This window comes from Oppia nitens, unplaced genomic scaffold (genome assembly GCF_028296485.1).
Source record: "Oppia nitens isolate AA-2021 unplaced genomic scaffold, nextdenovo-longstitch-racon4-pilon3 scaffold13_pilon_pilon_pilon, whole genome shotgun sequence".
Classification (NCBI taxonomy): Eukaryota; Metazoa; Arthropoda; class Arachnida; order Sarcoptiformes; family Oppiidae; genus Oppia; species Oppia nitens.
In genome coordinates, this window is record NW_026533192.1 from 607445 (window position 1) to 629404 (window position 21960).

Below are 21960 nucleotides of genomic sequence, written 5' to 3' on the forward strand. Positions count from 1 at the left end.
AACTAGTTTTACGTAAAAAATACAGTATTTTTTKTATAATTTCAATAAATAGCAACTTTTCAAATGAGTGAAAACAGTTATTTTTTTATTATTATTRTATTATTAGTAGTTTTAGTTAATGTACTTTTTTTTGTTGAAATCCAAACTTAATAATTATCAGTAAAATCAGTGAAAAAATTATTTATGATTTCCTCGTTAAACATGGATTTCAAGTAATACTTTACTGTAAATTAAGAAACTAAAGTATTTATCAAAAATATTTTGTGTCTTATAAATAGTTTGCAAAGTTTATAAAAAAAAATATAATCAATATTATCATTAAATTTATATCAATGTCAATTAAATTATAAAATTACTACGAAATATTTATCGTTTATTTAATAATTGTTCATGGTACATTGATAATTCATTTTATTTAATAGTAAATTATAAAATATAATTTTAAATAACTGTTTAAAATATGCAAAACTTTTTACATCAAAGTAATAATTACTGTTAATATTAATATCGTTTTCATAATCATATATATTTAGTGTTATGTTAGTTTGCAACTATTTTTTTTTGGCATCAAACAAGTTTTTTGCTTCAAATATAAGTGTTAAAAATTATATTTAAAAATTGTATAAAGTTAATATATATATATCAGTACTTAATATAATATTAACAATAATACAAAATACTGTATTAAATTTAATACAATAGTATTGTCATCCGATTAAGTGAACTGAAATTATGTCAAAACAACAACAAATAAATTTTAATTTAATTAATTTATTATTGTTTTTACTGTCAATTATTTTATTGACTAATAATGTGCTATTTATTCAATGTAATAATGAACTGGAGATAGAGGACAGTAGTGATGATATAGTAGGAAGTGATTCAAACGATACGTCAACTGAACACAAGGTCATCATCGATGGTATGACATCTGACACCAAACTATTATTATTACTTTTAATTACAAAAATTTATTTATTTACCAATAAATTATATATAAAYATATTTTATTTTATTTAATATTAAATATATTTTAACATTTAGCATTTAATTAATTGAGAAAATGATTTTAATAAAATTATCAAACACATTTTTATTAATATTTAATATTTTACAATTTAAAATTTATTTAATATACTATAGGGTATAATATAATATAATGATAATGAAATTACATTTAGCTTTGGTATTTATCATAATAATTAATATAGGATTAACATATAATAGTGATAGTCAATTGAATATTATGAAAATTAGGCCTCCACCTCGCACTAGACCTCCYATTCCTAAACATCTGAGACCTACTAGATTTCCACGACCACCCATACCTCATACTAATCGTCCATTTCGTACAGAGCGCCCAATGTTTGCTGATCTAAACTGTAATACCTTCACCGAAATCGAGCACAACTGTAGCAATACATGTCCGGCAAGTTGTGAGGAACCCGACCGACTCCCCTGTCGTGACCACCACTACTGTTATCGGGGCTGTGAGTGTAGGCCCGGCTACGTGAAGGAACATCAAAAGTGGTCGTGTATTCCCAAAGATAAATGTCCAAGTTTGTCATATCATATTTATTAAAAAAATATTTGCCATGATAACTGACCATTTAATATATAAATATATATTATAGAGTGTGCATCAAACGAGCACTTYCGTGATTGCGGTACTAACTGTGAGCCTACCTGTTCCAACTATCGCAATACACCRCCGCATTGTAACAATAATTATCACTGCAAAAGAGGCTGCTTTTGTAACTATGGTTTTGTAAGAGATATGTCCCTCAATGGCACGTGTGTACCCATTGATAAATGCCGTAAATATTGTCAAATATTTTTAATTTTGCWAAACTCATGACTACAGTTTGTTTTCATAAAAATTAAGCGCAAAAATGTGGATCCAATGAATACTGGGATGAACAGGGTGCTCCCTGTGTCAGATCAGCAACCAATCCACGTCCTAAATGTCTGGATGAACCGGCAGTTCCCGCATGTGTTTGTAATACTGGTTTTACCCGAAATCCGAGTACTGGACAGTGCGAAAAGTTTGCCAATTATGGTAAAACTCATATTATTATTATTCAATTTGTTTACCTATTATTTATATAATTGTCTAATAATTAGTTGAGGTTTGCGGCGGTAATGAGACATTCAGTCAATGCGGTAATGAATGTTCACGAAAATGTTTCGATGAAACTAAACGCCAATTCTGTCCAACCATTTGTCTGCGCGGCTGCTTCTGTAACGAAGGATACGTTAGAGACAGTCATAATCACAGGTGTGTACTACAGAAGGACTGTTATGTTTGGAAACCCAACGATGGCATCGCTCGTCGGCGCCGTCGGAATCTTCAATGAATCGGTAGTCATTGTTAGTAGTGTTAATCCAATCATTTATTTGGATTAGTTATCATTTTTTCATATTATACTGAACTACAGTTAATAAGTTTATTATCGATAATAATAATAATAAAATATTTTTATATAATTTAATTAATAATTATTTTATTTTATAACTATTTATTTATTTATTTCATTTAAGTTGCACAAATTTAGCAATATAATAATAATAATAATAATTTGTAAATATAAATTATTTTTTAATTTTTTTGTATTCTAAATTGAAGCATTTTGTAATTAAGTTATAATTTATTTACAAAATATTATAATTTATAAYATTAATACTGTATCATAATTTTAAAAAATAAGTATTTATATCATAGTATTGATTGATAGCCTAATAAATATAAACACAATTACTAAAAAAATATAAAATTATATATTGTTATCAATACATAAATTAACAAAAATTATTGATAATTTAATATACAAATAAATAATACATGATTGATTTTTTCATAAACATAGTTTAATTTGATTGAACCTAATTATATCATTGAAAAAATAAAAAAAGCAATATTATTATTCAATGATCTTGTGTTTGATATGACTTTAATGTTATTTTAATACTTGCCCTTAATATGTTGTTCAACAAATAAACAGTATATTTAGTGRATGTCCTATTTATAGCATAATTTACATAGAAATCACATCAAAAAAATTAAAGCAAACTATGTTTATCTCAGCACTAAATAGTTTACATATTATACAACTTTGAWTAAACTTTAATAACAATAAACAAAATTTTATAAATAATTAAATTATTGTTTGTTTTTGTAAACTATAGTAAAGCAAACACATTGTTTTGCATTTTAAAGTTTAATAAAACATTATTACAATATTTATCACAAATTGTTTCAATTTTTTTAAACAATAATTTTTACACAGTTTATTAAATTGCACACAAAATCATTAGAGACAGCATATTATGGTTATTAAYTGAATAATACTGTATTTCATGCGTGTACACGAATTTTTCTCTTATGTGGTACATATGCATCATAACAGGTCAGACCATTGTAGTCAATGGTCATACCATCCATTAGTATACCATTTATGGACAGTCGCATGATTTGACAGTTGAAGTTGTTTTGATGTTCGGGACACAACAGATCAAAGTTGACGGCCAACTGTATGGTCGCACCCTTTTTGCCGAACACTTTCTTATACCGCGAGTTGAGTGACCGTTGAACCGATTGCTGGTCAAACGTTTCCGCTGTTATCATATGAGGAACAGACGGCCGGTTATTGAAGCCTAAAACTCTTGGCATTTTGTGGTTACTATTGATTGCAATTATAAGTGTTATTTGGTGTTAAAGTACTGGTGTTTGAACACTAAATGACTGTTTCTTCCAAAAGCTATTAACAGATTATTTTTCTTTCTCTCATCAAATCCTTTGCACAGATTCTGTCACAACATTTGTATGTTATTTATAGAATTTGTATTATTATGTGAATAACATGTTTTGTGATTTATTATCAAATATATTAAACAAAAAAATTGTTTCAAATGAAAATTTAAATTCATTTAAATACTTCAATTATATAAATGTATTTTTGCACACTATTGCATGTGACGCCCAATTAAGTAACTAAATAATTAATGTATATATAATAACAATTTTATGTTAATTGCAATATACAATTTATTATTATTAGTGTCTATAATTTAAAATTTTTATATAAATAATTCAACTAAAAATTGTAATATTTTTACAAATCTCATATATAAAATTATTTATATTTAATAGTCTGAAAAATTTATGACTTTAAATAAAAAGATGGGTTTAATTATAACTAYTATTTTTTAYAAATAGATATCTTATGTCAGTGTGTCTTATGATTTAAAATTATATAATATATCAATAAATTTTGTTAAAAATTCACTATTAGTAGTCTCGCCAACATTATTGAGTAGATGAGCCAAAATAAAATACTAGACTCTATTGTTTAYTACAATTTTTGATAAATTGCCAAGTTAACTTATATATTTGTACTTATAGCAGCTAGACTAATAACCTATTTAATATTAACTTGGTTGATTRTGGAWAATAAATAATATTATTGACAATATATATATATATATATCTWATATGATTATTTCAAGTTATKATTTTTTTGGTTAAATTTGTAATTTTTTATGGAAATATGCAGTTAAACAAAAACTTTAAATTCACATGTTGTAGAAATGATAAATTATACTATCAAATRTATTTGTTTAATTTATAAAAAATACAATAATAATTTTTTTTTATTATCATTATCAATTAATTATTAATTATTAAAAACTGATATAAAAAAGTAGAGTTTTAAATTAAAAAATAAAATGTTAGTAAAGAACTTAAAGGACGTCTGTTCTTTAAACATGTGTTAGAGTYTAAATAAAATMTATTAAATAATCTTATATGTTRTTAAAATCCTTTAAGTACGACCCCTTAGCAACTATTACTTACAACTAATTACAACAAATAACTAATTTATGAYTTACTTATTAAAAATTAATTAATTGTTTTTCAAAAAGTTCATAAGCACTTGGATTAATTAGTTTGCATACACACTATATATAAATAGACATCTTATAGAAAATTATATTAAAGAAAATAAAATTATACCAAATGAAAAATAATTGATTAGAAAATACTGTAATAAAAATGAAAYTTTTATTAATCGGTGTATTATGTGTGACGGCTATTTCGGCAGACAGTCCAGTTGGCGATGTGGTTGGAAAGCTTGTTGTTGGCTATCAGGGCTGGTTTTCCGCAAAAAATGACGGTTCACCAATGAACCGATGGTTTCATTGGGTGGATAACAGTGATCMTCCCTATCCGGGTCATCAAAAATTCGAGATATGGCCTGATGTTAGTGAGTATACCCATACATATCAAACCGGGTATCAGGCACTGGGCAACGGACAACCGGCAAAACTGTTTAGTTCGTGGGACGACCAGACAGTAGACACACATTATCGATGGATGAAAGAGAATAACATCGATTGCGCGGCTCTTCAAAGGTTTGCGGGAGGCGTCAAACGAGATCCTGTTTATGGGTAAAACATTTATAAAATAAACTGAACAAAAAAATTATATTTAATGTATTTTACAATAATTAGTAATATTATATAAAAAAATAATTGTGACATTAATTAGAAAGCAATTGAACGGTATCGCCAAAAAAGTGATGACCAGCGCTGAGAACCATAATCGCAAGTTTTACATTATGTGGGATATTAGCGGTTGGGATAAGTTTGCCGATGAAATACCCGAAGACTTGCAAAACAATCTGAAACCTTTGGGTTTGTTCGACTCCAAGGCCTACGCCCATCAAAATGGTAAACCTGTACTCTGTATTTGGGGACTCGGTTTTGGCGACCGTCCCCAAGACATCGCTGGTATGATTCGGGTGATTAATACGTTCAAACAACAGGGATATTATGTGATCGGTGGTGTACCGCGCGATTGGCGCAATGACCAAAAATATAGGGAAGTCTTTCTTCAACTCAATATGTTACAGCCCTGGGCTGTCGGTAGTATGCAGACACCACTGGACGCACAGTCATATCAACCAATTTTGAAGGACGACCACGAATTTCTTAGCCAACATAATATTGGTATATAATTATAATTTAGAGTATTTGATAATTTAAAAATAGAAATTTTCTACATATAGAGTATAAATAGTATTATTGTTTTGTGATTTATTATAATAATTATGAAATTGATATATTTGAAAAATTAGATTATCAACCGGTACTATACCCTGGATTTGCCTGGTCAAATTGGATGCGCCCCCCACGAAATGAGGACCCCCGTCTGCACGGAGACTTCATGTGGCAACAGTTTGTCAATATACGTGAGTTGGGCATAAAAAATGTCTACATAGCCATGTTTGACGAGTACGATGAGGGATCAGCCATAGCCAAGGCGGCCGAAACCAATAACGACATTCCGAGGGATCAGTACTTTTTGACCCTCGACGCCGAYGGTGTGCGCGTGTCATCCGATTTCTATCTGAGACTTGTCGGCGACGGCAACCGTATGATGAAAGGCGAGATACCCCTACAGAAAACACATCCCACACCACATATTAAGCCTTAATTTATTTTAATATTTGTAATTGATTTTAATTTCATTTAAACTTAATAATTTTTTAATTTATCTAAAATTTATTTTGAATTGATTTTGAATAAAGCAATTAATAAAATTTATGAAACACTATTCTGACAACAATTATAATAATAAAAATAACTTTTTAATCACTTAAAGTAGATTTTATTGTATTACAGACATTAATATATAATACTATAATATTGTGCAGTTTAATGTAATGTTAAACTATTAAATCTGATAATTGTTAGCTATTACGAGGGATGGTTAACTAATAAATACATCAATTTAATCATAATTTTATAAATTATATTTAACAATAACTATAATTGTATAAATATTTTTCTAATTAACTTATTGATATTTAGATATACTGTATAAAAAGTTACTTAATAATTATTTGTTAAATATAAAAATGTTGCATTTATTGGATTATATAATTTATAGATTATTAATTATTAAAAATATATTAAATATCTAAAAATGTTTTCTAAAAATAATAATAATGATTTCTACTTAATTATTATGATTTATTTTAAAACATCATATATTAATAAAATACATCTTATTTTTAAAAATATATAATAAAAATATGCTAAAAATATTTATTTGAAGACACAATTAAACTACATTTAATTATACAGTATTATTGATAAGTGTTTTATATTTAGAAAAGAGTTGGTATTTTAGATGCGCCCACCAATGAACCCAATTTTCCCAATCGACGCAATTCAAGGGTAAACATCTTAAGATTACGGCAGTGTTGGTCATCCGGCAGATCCTGACTTTGGGAACACTGTTTGCCAGCAGAATATAACTCTCCGTAAAGATTCTTCATCTACAAAAAAATACATTTTAAAAAATAATTAGTCTATTTTAAATACATGATATATACTGAACAGTATAATACCTGTGTAATAACCGATGCCATGGGTGGTGAAGCACCTTTCAATAGACAACCACCGACACCCATAACAGATTCAATGATGGGAAGGCTGGCACTGAACTCGGTCAGAGCTAACCCGCCTTTTTCAAGCAAATTGCATTCAATCTCATCGTTGATATGTTTTGCCCGATAAGCCTCGTCACACATTATATACTCAGTCATTGTTGCGATCTCTTTAATTGCCGACGATTTTACCTTTTGGTTTTGAGTAGTGTTTAACACCTTTAGTTCACCAGTTGGTCCCATAATAGCCATAACTCCCTTTCCGTAATCATTGTTAAAAATGTCGTAACAAACTAATCCCTGTGCTTTGGCAGCTGAGGCTCGTTTTGCTACCATTTCTGAGGCATCGACAAGATTTTGTTGAGTTCGTGCAAACAGTTGATCTTCAGACAAATTCGTCAGTTCTTTAACTCTTTGTTTAGCGCATTGTATGAACTCTTTGTCTTCCGACAGATTGGCTGTGACTGACAATCAAATAAAAAATATTAAATTAATGTTAAAATTATTTTGTATATAATTTTATCAAATAAAAAATAATTACCCAAACATATGAATAGACTTAATACAAGAATTTGAATCATTTTTAGTAAAATATTGTTTTAATACAATTTAAATTTCTTTAAACAATATATTAAACAAAATTATTGTATACTTTTTAAAAAATTATTCGGTATTTATATAAAATATAATTTTATTATTAAGCATATTTATTACAAAATTTGTCATCAAAAACACATTTTTCTTGATTTATTATTTTTACYTTTAGTATAAATTAAGTAATATTTAAATATACTGTACTTAATATAATTTAGTAGTTTTTATTGATACTTAATAACAATAACTGCTATATTAATATAYTATATATTTAGTTAATTAATTGTTTTGATCAAATAAATCAATTAATATAAAGTAATTAATTAAATATTACACATATTTATCCAATTGGTTGAAAAATTGTTCAAAACATTTTGAACAGTGTTTGAGTGCAAATGTGTTATTCAATGATATTTTATTATATTTGATGCATTAGTTTAGTCCTTATGAATGATACTGTTATATCAACTTATTTTACATTGAAGTCAATCATATGATTACTAATGTGTCGGGTATACGGAAAGAGTTGATTACAAAGTTTTATTAGTTTACAATCAAAATACAAATAAATGTTTAATAGATTCACTAAGAATTAGTTTATAAAAAATTTAGATCTTTTTGAAAATAATAGTTTGTTTGAACCTTAATTATACTCATGTTTTTGATTAATAAATCTATTTTTGGTTTAATGTTATAGTGTGTGCAATGAGTGGGCTCTCTTAACGATTGTCGATTCCAATTACTATCCACACGCTGATAGAGCACCGGGAGATCCATATTATTTAAGAGACATAAATTATATATTGCCATAAATATCAATAGAAAAATTATAAAAAACTTGAATAGTTTTTTATTTTATCATATCTGATACAATCACATAGTAAACATACAGTACATATTCAATCTAATTAAATTTGACAATTTTATATTTAATATATATATATATATATTACTATCAGTATATCATACTCACAATTATTAGATACAATTTGTATAACAATTATGCATGTAATTTGTTCATCAATCATAAACTTCATATTTTTATTTCTATCATTATATTATTTATTAATTTTATATTTATATTGTTTGTCTTGGAAATAGAGAATTAATTAATAAATATTTTTTTATTGTAWAAATTTCTCTATATTTAGATATTAWATATTATTAGGCATAGCATAACTCATATCTTTTATAGTATTTTGTTATTTGTAAAAATATATTATGTCTTAACTAACAGTTTAACAATAATTGAATGAATATACARTACGATGTGTTATACATTAATAAATTTATATTTATTGATATTTGTCTAAAATATTGTTTATATATATTGAATGTTGTATTTGCAAATTATGTTGAGCGAATAATAATGCTAGATTTTTATTGACAAATTTTTCAAATGTTTTTATATTACAATAATGTTTTCAAATTTCWATTATTAATATTATTTTTAATGTTATTAACTACAAAATTGGTCTTAATTTATAGCAAATCTGGCAATTTTATTGATTGTATAATATATAATATATAKAAATATATATWTTTTAAATTTTTTATCATCAGTACATCTTCATTATATTTATATTATTTTAAATAGATTATTATGATAAATATACATTTGTGACACAATGGTATTTATATATATTTATATTAAATAATTAATTTAATACAATAAAAATATTTTGTATAAATTGTAAGGTATTTTACGGTTTGTATGGCAATGTATGGTAAATAATAGCAATTATAACTTATTATTTTAAGTTATAAATATTTGTGTAAAGTTATTAAAAAAATAATTAAAATATTTAATAGCATTGGCTATTTTACCAGCTATAATTAAGATTAATTTTTCAATATACCATTAAACTGTCACTTAATTGCCAACATTATCAATATTATATTGATTCACTCAATTAGCATGCTCAACTTTTATATAGTTTCAGTCATCTATTAATTTATATATAGTGTTGTTATTAAGTTGTTTTATAAATTTGTTACACACTATTAAAAACAATTAAACTTAAAAATATCATAAATTTAAAACAAAAATATTTATATTATCTATATTTGTGAGAATTATAATAATTAAAAATATAACTAAATATTCTGAAAAAATTAATTGTAAACATCACTCAAAATTGAAACAGAAATGTTTGAAATAAAATAAAAAAGATATTAAACATTAAAGAGTATTATATTCATTAGTTCACAAGTTTAGACATAAATTTTATATTTTATAATATCAGTTGAATGTTTATGTAAACATAATTATAGTTTATAAAATTATTTATATAAGTTTGTAAATTTGCTTCTATGATATTAAACAAAAATACAAATAGAAAAATTAAGAAAACATTTCAATAAAAATATAATCGAGAATTAAACTCAATAAACGAAAATTAAAAATAAATATAAATATATTTCAATTAAATAAAATATATGATATGAGTGCCGACGCAATCAGACTTATTGTAGTAATAATATCCAGTTTGGCGGTGACGGCACCCGACAAACACTTTGTCTTCCAATACCGTCTCTTTAGTTTGTCTACCGTTCCGTCACTTTTGAGTTGTTTGATGGCGCGATCAAACTCTGGCTTAAATGGCGATCCTTTTTGCAGTCCAATAGCGTATTGTCGAGAATAATAGTTTTTCTTGTCGTGAATGATGGTTAGCTCACAATTTTGATCGGCCGCGTACTCATTAGCTACCGATTCCTATAATAAACAAACAAAAATAAAAATCATAAATTTATATAATTAGAATATTTGATAAATTATGGAAACTTTATTTATATATCTAATTTATAATAAATAATTWATATTTTAAAATATTTTAATTATCATTGTATACCTGAATGAATGCATATTCAGTATTGAGTGTATTTTGGACGCCTTCCTCTCTAGAGTTAACCAAATTGAAGGCATTACTGTATATATAGTTATTGATGCGGATAATTGTCGGGTCGCTCGACATACTCATTGAMCGGTATGTCTCGCCCTCTCTTATAGTGCCATATCTAATACGTGTTTGATTAGCCAAATCCTCAAACGATGTAATATTACCGATATTTTTCTTATTAATCAAAATACTTAAATCCAAATCGAGAAACGGTTCGCTATAATCAATATAACGTTGTCTGATCTCACCAATGGTTAGATCGGCGATTGCAAACTCAGCTCTCTATAATTTAATTGTATATTTAAATATAAATTTTTTTAAAAATAAAATATATGAAATTAAATTATTAATTAAAWTATTAATATAATWGATGTGTACAAACCCTCATAAACAACTCCTGTATCATTCCGGACGGTTTGCCTTTACTATCGGTAGCGCCGTAACGATCGTCGGGTGAMGGATAGAGAGTGTATTCAAACTTTAAAATCTTTGCAATTTCTTTCAATAAGTCGATAGTAAAGCCCTCAAACTGGTTGTCCCGACTTTTCATTACAAACGGTGGACTCTATTGTATTATAAAAAAAATAATAATTTTATTTTCTATAAAATATATTWACTTACAGTAATACAACTTATTKAATACTATTTACTAATTAATTTATTATTACTATAAAATAAATTACATTTAAAAGGAAAATTAATTTTRATAATTATTTATAATTACATTATTAGTATAAATAATGACGGCATCTATTATTAAATTTAATTTTTAAAAATATACTGTATATATGTACTGTATTATATGTAAGCAAATATACTGTATTTTATGTAGTACATTGAATTATCAATAAAAACAGTKATTTGCGTGCTTTTTGTAATTAGTTTTGGATTAGTTTTGCCGATCTTTTAGTAGATCCTATATACTATATTTTTCTACTATTAAAATATTACCCAAACAATGTTATATACCTTAACTTTAACATTGAATATAATCTAAATGTACTATATATTATTAACTTGTATGATATGACATAAATAATATTTGTATTAAAATAGTCCAATATTTGTCAATGTTTTATACTGATATACATTAATTTATTATATTAAAAGTGATTTAATGTTTATGTATTACATTTATTATGACTGATGATATACAATAAATCCCTAAATAATACAATAATCAATAAATATATAGTCATTATAATAAACCTGTACTTAAATAATRGAGATACATRTATTTGTGTAGTGATTATACAATAATTATTTCAACTAAACTAACMGATTCTTTAAGTTATTAAATAATTTAAACTCTGAAAAMTATTTTGAATTCAAAATAATTAATATTTCAAATAAAGTAAATGATTATWCTGTATATAAATTTTTATATTTGTTATTTTTGAATGTCTATACATAAAGATATCTATAAATCTTTATTGATGTATAAAAAATAGTCATGCTAAATCTAATTTGTCTATTAATTAATATTACTATTTGTATAAATTGAAATATATTTCCGTACACAGCATGAAAGATTAAATTTTGTAACTTATATATATATTATGTGTATGTGTATGTGTATGTGTATGTGTATGTGTATGTGTATGTGTATGTGTATGTGTATGTGTATGTGTATGTGTATGTGTATGTGTATGTGTATGTGTATGTGTATGTGTATGTGTATGTGTATGTGTATGTGTATGTGTATGTGTATGTGTATGTGTATGTGTATGTGTATGTGTATGTGTATGTGTATGTGTATGTGTATGTGTATGTGTATGTGTATGTGTATGTGTATGTGTATGTGTATGTGTATGTGTATGTGTATGTGTATGTGTATGTGTATGTGTATGTGTATGTGTATGTGTATGTGTATGTGTATGTGTATGTGTATGTATGTGTATGTGTATGTGTATGTGTATGTGTATGTGTATGTGTATGTGTATGTGTATGTGTATGTGTATGTGTATGTGTATGTGTATGTGTATGTGTATGTGTATGTGTATGTGTATGTGTATTTGCATGTGTATGTGTATGTAAATTATAATTAACTATAAATGTAGATATAATTTGTACAGAAAATGTCAAAATAATAAAAATAGTAAAACCCAATGATTTTTAGATAATTACATTTGTCTAATCAAAAATGCAATCTCAAACAAACCATATGTTTTCAAAAGTGATAAAATATTGATGAAGTGATGTAACAAATTTGAGTTTAAAAAATGCTAAAAATAATGGCATTCATATGACTGYATAAACATTATTTATTTTTATTAGTTAATAATACTTGTTTAGAGTAATSTTAAAAATGTTAGGAGTATTACTAACTGTATATGTAAAGTACAAATTTAAATTTAGAAACATTATAACATAAGCAATAATTTTATTAACTATTATTCAGAKATATATTTAATATATTTAGTAATTAATGAATTTTCARTACATTAGWACCCAACAAATAGTTACCCATCTATTTATGGGTAAAACATTTGGTTCAAATCTCTATAAACCAAAATTGTATTAACAAATTTATAATTATATAAAATCATTATTATTTTTTTAAATGACTACATGCGAACATTGCGAACATTTCTAGATTTGTTAAAAAGTGCTAAAAATATTACGACGCCTAAACCAAAATTGTATTAACAAATGTATAATTATATAAAATCATTATTATAAAATCATTATTATAAAAACAGTAATTAAATTAGTTATTATAGCTAAAATTAATATTTTCACTAAAACTTYTACAAATTATTTCAATTATATTATTTTGTATTTATTTATCAGTTTTGCTTAAMAAACWRATTTTATAATTTACAAATTTTTAAATATATATACAGTTTGTAACAAGAATTATAATTCAATATTTGTCTACTTATTTAWTGTAAAATAGTTTTTTATTAKTATTATATTTTATTAATTCTATTTAATTCAATTCAACAAAGTGACCCTAATCAAATTAATATATAATTTGAATATAATTTACATAATGTTTTATYKATATATTWATTATTATTATTTMTTGKTATGTTATTARTTACAAAATAATAAAATTAATTATATTTTAATTAAATATTACATATCAAATACAATATTGCTTTAAATRAATATATAATTTTGTTTTAATTATTTAATATGTTTCAAAAGTTTAACTATAAAAATTGTTTCTTACAATTTTGATACACAAAATAAAGGAAATACTGGGCCTCTACTTGTAAWTCATCAATAGGTTAGGCCTTCAAAATTGATTTATGAATTTTATACATTTAAATGACTTAATAAATATATTTTGTTATAAGAATAGTCATTAAATTTTTATATGATTTGAAGCATTATTGTTGATTAGATTTACTTAAAGTATGTATAGTATATAATTTTACAATATTACTTATCAAATCAAATAATATTATAATTTTTATTATACTGTATACAAATATGCAAAACATATTAGARAAGAAATATATATATTTTTAATTACGTAAAAAGTATATAAAATATTTTAATCAAATAAAGATTATAAGAATAAGCAATAATAGAGATTTATTTAAATAAATTTTACTTAGTTTTATTTTACACAATATTAAGTCAAGGATTTAAAAAAAAWTAAGTAAATAACACCAAAATTTTYTYATTTTATWGATATTTTGTTTCTTTTTTATGTTTTGAAAGATTACTTAAAATACTTTTATTTTTTTATTTAATAAAAATGATAAAATGTAAAATAATTTAGTTTTAATTAGATAAAGTTTTTTTTGAAAATATTTATTTTTAAAACATTTCATATAAATAACATTTCAACAAAATAAACTGTATATTTAATGTTGATAAAACTTTTGTATTTTATTTTTATGAATCTATACTATTCCATATATTAATGGAAACAAGTATTCTTTGCGTGTAAAATAAAAGTGTTTAAATTCATTTTATTGAAAAAGTTAATGAAATTTAATAAATTGTAAAATTGTCATTTAATTCTATAACATCTCTTTAATCACTGGTCAAATTTTGATTATTTTTGGTAAACCATTTCATCTGATTTTGAACCGAAAAAGATTTTTTGAATCCTTCCAGATTTTTAATTTTTTCACTATCAAAGAAGTCTTTTATTTATTCAAATAAATAGTAATCTGACAAAGCAATATATGGTGAATATAATGATTCATCAATGGTTTTAATAAATCCTATAAATTTATTATAATTCAATTGTATAAAAAATTTTGGTTTATTTTCACTTAAGTGGCCTATAGTTAAGAAGTGAAATTATTTAGTACTTAAATTAATGGCACATATCTTCAGCGAATTGAGTCCAAATGTCTTATAATAGTTCATAAATCAATACCCAATATCTTTCTCATCTTTTATCATCAAAAGTCTGGATATAACTTCACTAAATCCTTCAAAATTTTAGTATTAAAATTAGGTAGTTTTTCAGACTATTTTCTGTCTTTTACATTAACCTCTACTTCTTTCCATCATTTTTTATTCGTCAAATTAATGCTTACATTTAGTTTTTCATAAGAAGCCTTACTAAGATTTTTGGCCTCCATTATTGCATTATTTAATCAATGATATAGGTATTTTTGAGCATATGTGAAAATGATGTCATGTGACTTTAAGCTATGTAACGACTTTATTAATAACTTTATTTTAAATGTTTAATAACATAGTTAAAATTCAATAATGTAACTGTTGAATTACAAAAAAAATAAAATTTTAATCATTACATAGATCTCACAAAAACAAAGTAAAATTTCATTATTTTTGAAACGCAAAGAATACTTGTTTCAATCGATATTTTATACATTTATAATATTGTATTATAAAATATACTAAACTATAGAATATATAGAATTTAAAAAAACTTTACTAACAAAAAAATGTAATTAATTTTATTCAAATGTTTTTGATATTTATTTATACATTTTTATAAAGCATTTAGTTCTATAAAAAATCTAATTTTATAAATAATTAATAATTGATTTATGTTGTATTTAAGAAATATCAATATTTTAATAATATGTGTAATAATATTTCAATTATACTTTTTAATATTTATTAAATATTTTCAACTAACTTTTATTTATAATAAATAACTTATATTTTTTAATATAAAGCTTTTTACAAATTAAAGTAAAATTAATTAATATATTTGATATTATGTTAAAAATGTAAATAAAAATATAATAACAATGAAAGCTTAATATGTCATTCAAGATAATAGACTATTTTGATTATTTGCTATATGTATAGTAATAACATATTTATTTGAAAATATTATATTTATTTTATAACTATATTTAATGGTTATGTTAGTTGATTTGTTTTTATCCTAACATTTATCGATTATAATAAATAAATAAATATAAATATTTATTTTATGCTATTTATAAAATTTTTTGTTTAATAGAAATATATATTATTTATTGAATTTCGTAATATTTTTTATTTTTCTAATTATATTTTGTTAAAAATTATTAATTATCATAGAATGTACATTATTAGACTCAAAATTATATTTTTTTTATCTATAATATTCTTTAAACATTTATATGAAATTTGAGATTTATTTTAATTTTATCTTAAATAATAATAATTTTAAAAAATATCTATTATTATATTTAGAATTTTTACATATTAATAATAATAATAATAATAATAATACAATATGATATAATTCAAATAAAGTTTATGTATAATATAGTAATATATTATCATAGAAAAAATAGTATTATTATATAATATTTGTTTAGTAACAATATATGATTTATTTAACTGATCATGTTAACATTTGATATACAGTATTATGTTAGTAAAGCATATAAGCTAACAGAGCTTGAAATTGTAAACAATACTGCATTATATAGCATACTGTACACAGGTAGTAGTATATACTGTATATATATATATATATTAGTTATGTTAGATTACACCAAATAAATAATAAAAGATTAATTATATTGAATCAGTTAATTAACAATGAAATACATACCACAATAGTCACACCTCTTAAAGGTTTTCCATCGTTGTCTAACGTTTGGACACACATTACAATTGTGGTCAATATTATAGCAGTACTGATAATACAATTATTGGCATACATTTTTGCTTATGTAGTAATGAGTTGATCGATGTATTAACAATTTAAAATAATTAATGTTTACCAATAGCTTAATTGTAGATACAATAAAAAAATAACAAATGAGATAAAAATATGGATTTCTTGTATGAGAAAAATTTTGGGATCTATTTTATGTGAGATATTAGGTATTGTATGCAAAATACAACTGATTCTCACAACTGTTATACTGTATATTCCGTTAGCTTTTTGGGTGAGTATATGTTTTTCAATGAGTAGAGGGTATAGTTAACCGAAACAGAAAGAAGAGAGAGAGAGAGAGAGAGAGAGAGAGAGAGAGAGAGAGAGAGAGAGAGAGAGAGATGGATAGAAAGAGATAAAGAGTGAGTTAGAGAGCGAGAGGAGAGTCAACAATAGAGTTGATGAACAGTAGTAGAGTATTGCAGCAGTGGTTGTGTGACAGTGGCTGAGACTAACTAAGAGTACTGGGGATAGAAACAAATGGGAACGGGAGGTAAAGAGARAGAGAGAGAGAGATTGTGCGATTTATTACATAGGGAGGCTGTTTTGATAAGTTGAATGAAGTGCAGGGAATGGGAGATTGTGTTTCTCCCTTTGCTTGTATTGAGTGAGTGAGTGTATGTATGTGTGTGTGTGTTAGCGAAATAACATAAAATGATGTGTCCTTTTCAGCGAAGTATATAATAGTTTGGGTATTGACAAGAATAGAGAGGAAAGAGAGAAAAAATCTGATGCCATATAACGCCTGCTCTGTTCCCACTGGCTATGGGTTCCACTCTCTTATTATATAACATTTATTTTCGGTGTATTCACTGTTAGTCATTGGCACTGTATTTGTCAGTGAAAATACATTTGTAGTAATACTAAGTAGGGTTGTCTCTCTCTCTCCCCAAACCATAATATGATATATATTTCATTATAGATGACAGTAAGATAGAGAAGTGGTAATCATTTATACGTGTGCCTAATAATTACATAACCACTTGAAATATGCTTTTTCCACTCAGTATCACACGTTTTCCGTGTTTAGCTGTCTATCCCTCATATAACTGTCCTCACCCATAGATCACATGTGTTAGGATTTACTAAACAACAATATTTAAACATTATTTATAACACTAATTTTTGACACTTGAATGAACACATAATTACCATTTATTATTGATATGTGTTTTGAAAAAAATTATTAAGATATAAGTAAAATATTTTATATAAAAATGTGATATATTTAGTGAAATAGTAATAGAAACTGAAAAATCACTTTTTTTCGTAAGTACTGTAATAATAATAATAACTTCTCTTTGTATTGAATACGAAATGATTAATAAAATATATAAATAAATAGCGTTTTGAATCCAATGTACAAATAATTGAATACTTACCACAAAATAATGTCTGTACTATTACTGTACAGTAGTTTAGGCAAAAAAATTAATAGCTTTTAGCAAAACATATTGACAACAATAGAAATACCGGATTTTAGTGGACGGTTAGACTTAACTGTGACATGAGTTATGATGACTGACATTAGTTGTATACAAGACTTTAAACATAAAGATAGAGATATTTTGTGGTAAATATTATTTATATAATTGATAGAAATGGCGATCAAAATTGAATACAACATTCCCATAGTTTAATAGATCAGTAAAATATATCCTTGAAATTTATTATCAGTTTTTTAAAAAATTTATATTAATTTGCAACATATACATTATTATAGTSTAAATTTATATTATTATAAGAAATTAAAAAATTTGTTATTAATAATAACTTATTAAAGTGTTTCCAATTTTTAAATAATATTAATTTAAATTTTAGTCATTTTTAGAATTTTATGTAAATTTGTAAATATGTATAAACAGACGTATCAACTCATTTTAATCTTTAATATTCATATATATATATATCGATTCTATATATTATTATTATAAAACATTTTTTTTAACTTTAAATGAATTTAATTTTGTGTATAAAAGTTATATATTATTACATATTTGTTCATATATTATAGTATAGATAAAGTAGACAGTGTAAATGGTAGGAAATGTATTAGCAATATATGATACTCTATTAAATATRAATGCTATGTGAAAGCAATTTAGATATCCCTATTGTATATCAGTCCTCCCTATGTCCCATGTGCTCTCTCTCTCTCTCTCTCTCTCTCTCTCTCTCTTAAAAACTATAGTTTCCCATCAAATTCATATAAATTAATTATGAGAGTTCCTATTGTTAAAACTTTAATTTATRTGTCCTATTGTTGATGAGATTCCACGTGTTTTATATAGTGTAGTWATCAGTCTCTGCAAACCATTGATTGCAAAATTCATAAACTTATGACAGTATTTATATTCAATTGTACTGTAGATACTAAAAATAAACTATAAAATTCAAAAATTCAATATCAAAGGTTAATAATGCATTTATGAAAATGTATAATTTCTATATAATATCTAGAAAATAAATATTTTAAAATTGGACTTTTAAGTAAAATATTATAGTAATACAGTTATATAAAAATACAAGCTATTATTAAACTTATTTTTTTGTATATTAAAATATTTTAATTTAGCAAATAATATTAAKTTATAATATTTATAATAACATTTWTGATAGATAGTTTTTTAACTAAAATTAATTATTATTATATTTAATTATTAATATTAATATTAAAACTGTCTAAATAAATTATTGAAATTTTAATTGAAATTACTAAAATATTTATGAAAAGTAACTTTAAAAAGTATATTGGTTGCTTTCAATTGTTAGATTTTTTAAAAAAATTGATCTTTATATACCAGTAATACAGTATTATTGAGTAGTGAAAAATGATTTATTATAATATATTATATAAATATATCATTTTCAGATTTTTTTGCAAAATATATATCAATAATTATGAAACAATTAATAACYCAAAACAAAGTTAACAATTTATTARTCAAAACTCTACATCTGTCCACTCTTTTATATAATTAATGTAAAAATAKTAAGTTTACCGTTAATTGTCGATTAATTCCCCATATGWGATATGTAAGTCATGATTAATAATGAAATTTTTAGYCATATTAAAAAATATTTGTGACTTTAAATTTTAATTTMYCCCCTGTTTTATACATTTTCAAGTTTTACCACCCCTTGTATTTAGACGTTTTTAATCGTTCCAAACCTTTTRAATATGTTATCTATTTACAGATTTTTATAAAATAAAAATACTGTAAATATATACAAATAWGTKATTCACTATAAACGCAGTTATAACTAATTAATTACCGGTAATWGTTTTAAATATACYGTTTTAAATAGATTACTGTTAAATATCGGTCATTATATTCACCATTTTTTATTTTTCCCACACCCTTATTTAATTTACCAGGGCTGATAAAAATGCGAGATTTTACCATATGAAAATGTTAATTTTTCATATTTTTATGATTTTCATGCGGGAATTTTCATTTCATCACATGTATTGTAATTTATAATTTTTCTAATCAACCGGATATGTGATCTGTATTTTTTTAAAGAATAAATCGGATTTAATTTATCCTTAAATATAATGACAGASAGAGAGAGAGAGAGAGAGAGAGAGAGAGAGAGAGAGAGAGAGAGAGAGAGAGAGAGAGAGAGARAGAGAGATTATACTGTATACTAAACAAATTGCACTTTAGTTATATTTATAAATTATAATTATATAGTTTTATTTATTTATAATAACATACCTGTAAATATAATATACTAATAAATTTATGCTAGTTTATTTGCACTACTATTAGTTACAATAATCTTATTGAAAAATTAATGTAAAACATCAATAACTAAATAGAGAGTTAACATATCAGTGACTAAATGAACATAAGTGCTAATACTAAGTATAAAAGTGATTCATTTAAAAAAATAATAATTATAATTACGAAAATGAAAATATTAATTAAATTATATTTATAATTTGATTGTTATGATATTAACTTTTACTYTATATAATTAAATTAATACTTAAAATATTAATTAACAATTATATTACAACGTTATTGAAATTTAATTTTAATAAAGTGAATATTTTTTTTAATTATCTTTTACTACTTAAAATTATGWTTAAATTAAATATTATAATTTTCATCAATKCCTTTATTTTTACAAATATTTATACAAAACCTTTTGGTATGTTATTATATATCATAATAATTAAAAAAGATATTTTAATTTAATAATTTAAACATATTATAGATAAAGAAATAGATTATACTTTAAATTTGATTCAAACCAATCAAACTTTAACTAAACWTTACAACAATTTTAATGAATATTCTGTGAACAACACGTTTAATAAATTAATYAAAACTAACATTCAAAATGATGAGTAAGTATTGATCAAAAATAAATAATGAAAATATTATTATTGATATTCAGTGTTTTTTTAATTAAAATATTTTTGATATAATGATTATTATGTGAGAAATTATTAATAATTATATTAATATTAAATCAAATTTTAAATTATTAATATTAATTACAAACATTTATGATTTAATACTATAATATATACCACAATTCAAATACAATGGTATAATACAATACAAAAAGTTTATTAGATTATTAGTTCAATGTTTTTGAATTTTTAAGTTYTGTAAAATTTAGTTTAAATTAAACATTATGTTCAGTTAACTTGACTTTAATTTTTCAATAAAATACTTATAAATAGTAATTAAAATACAATATATCATTACTTTTAATGATTTTAAATTTAATTTATTTAAAACATTTTTGTGAAACATATTAATATTTTGAATATTTTCTAAATTATATCAATCATATAATAATAATATCTGAAATATTAATAATATTATAATTTTGTGAAAAYATTAAAATATTATTAATTATTGTCAAAATGTGTTTCTATCTTATGATTTGT

General features: G+C 23.4%; 4 protein-coding genes across 5 annotated transcripts; 2 read left to right on the top strand and 2 right to left on the bottom strand.

Annotated features, from left to right (window-relative positions):
• Window positions 1-776: 776 nt before the first annotated feature.
• Window positions 777-2357, top strand: LOC128959626 (zonadhesin-like). The gene is made up of 5 exons (XM_054305624.1): window positions 777-922; window positions 1356-1559; window positions 1635-1817; window positions 1886-2059; window positions 2125-2357. Exons 2-5 carry the CDS (start codon window positions 1364-1366, stop codon window positions 2355-2357), a joined length of 786 nt encoding a protein of 261 aa, XP_054161599.1. The 5' UTR covers window positions 777-922; window positions 1356-1363.
• Window positions 2358-5013: 2656 nt separating this feature from the next.
• Window positions 5014-6493, top strand: LOC128959634 (uncharacterized). Its single transcript, XM_054305636.1, has 3 exons — window positions 5014-5445; window positions 5546-6006; window positions 6135-6493. Exons 1-3 carry the CDS (start codon window positions 5051-5053, stop codon window positions 6491-6493), a joined length of 1215 nt encoding a protein of 404 aa, XP_054161611.1. The 5' UTR covers window positions 5014-5050.
• A 673-nt stretch (window positions 6494-7166) lies between these two features.
• LOC128958751 (uncharacterized) lies at window positions 7167-8046 on the bottom strand. Its single transcript, XM_054304673.1, has 3 exons — window positions 7993-8046; window positions 7413-7915; window positions 7167-7340 (listed from the first exon to the last, which is right to left on the bottom strand). Exons 1-3 carry the CDS (start codon window positions 8030-8032, stop codon window positions 7170-7172), a joined length of 714 nt encoding a protein of 237 aa, XP_054160648.1. The 5' UTR covers window positions 8033-8046; the 3' UTR covers window positions 7167-7169.
• A 2413-nt stretch (window positions 8047-10459) lies between these two features.
• On the bottom strand, window positions 10460-18664 carry LOC128958692 (glutamate receptor ionotropic, kainate 4-like). Of its 2 annotated transcripts, none has more exons than XM_054304607.1 (5): window positions 18550-18664; window positions 16941-17118; window positions 11328-11510; window positions 10898-11227; window positions 10460-10761 (listed from the first exon to the last, which is right to left on the bottom strand). In XM_054304607.1, exons 2-5 carry the CDS (start codon window positions 17049-17051, stop codon window positions 10468-10470), a joined length of 918 nt encoding a protein of 305 aa, XP_054160582.1. In that variant the 5' UTR covers window positions 17052-17118; window positions 18550-18664; the 3' UTR covers window positions 10460-10467. The 2 variants fall into 2 exon arrangements, with proteins under 2 accessions (XP_054160582.1, XP_054160574.1); XM_054304599.1 differs by having other exon boundaries at window positions 18431-18664.
• Window positions 18665-21960: the final 3296 nt, after the last annotated feature.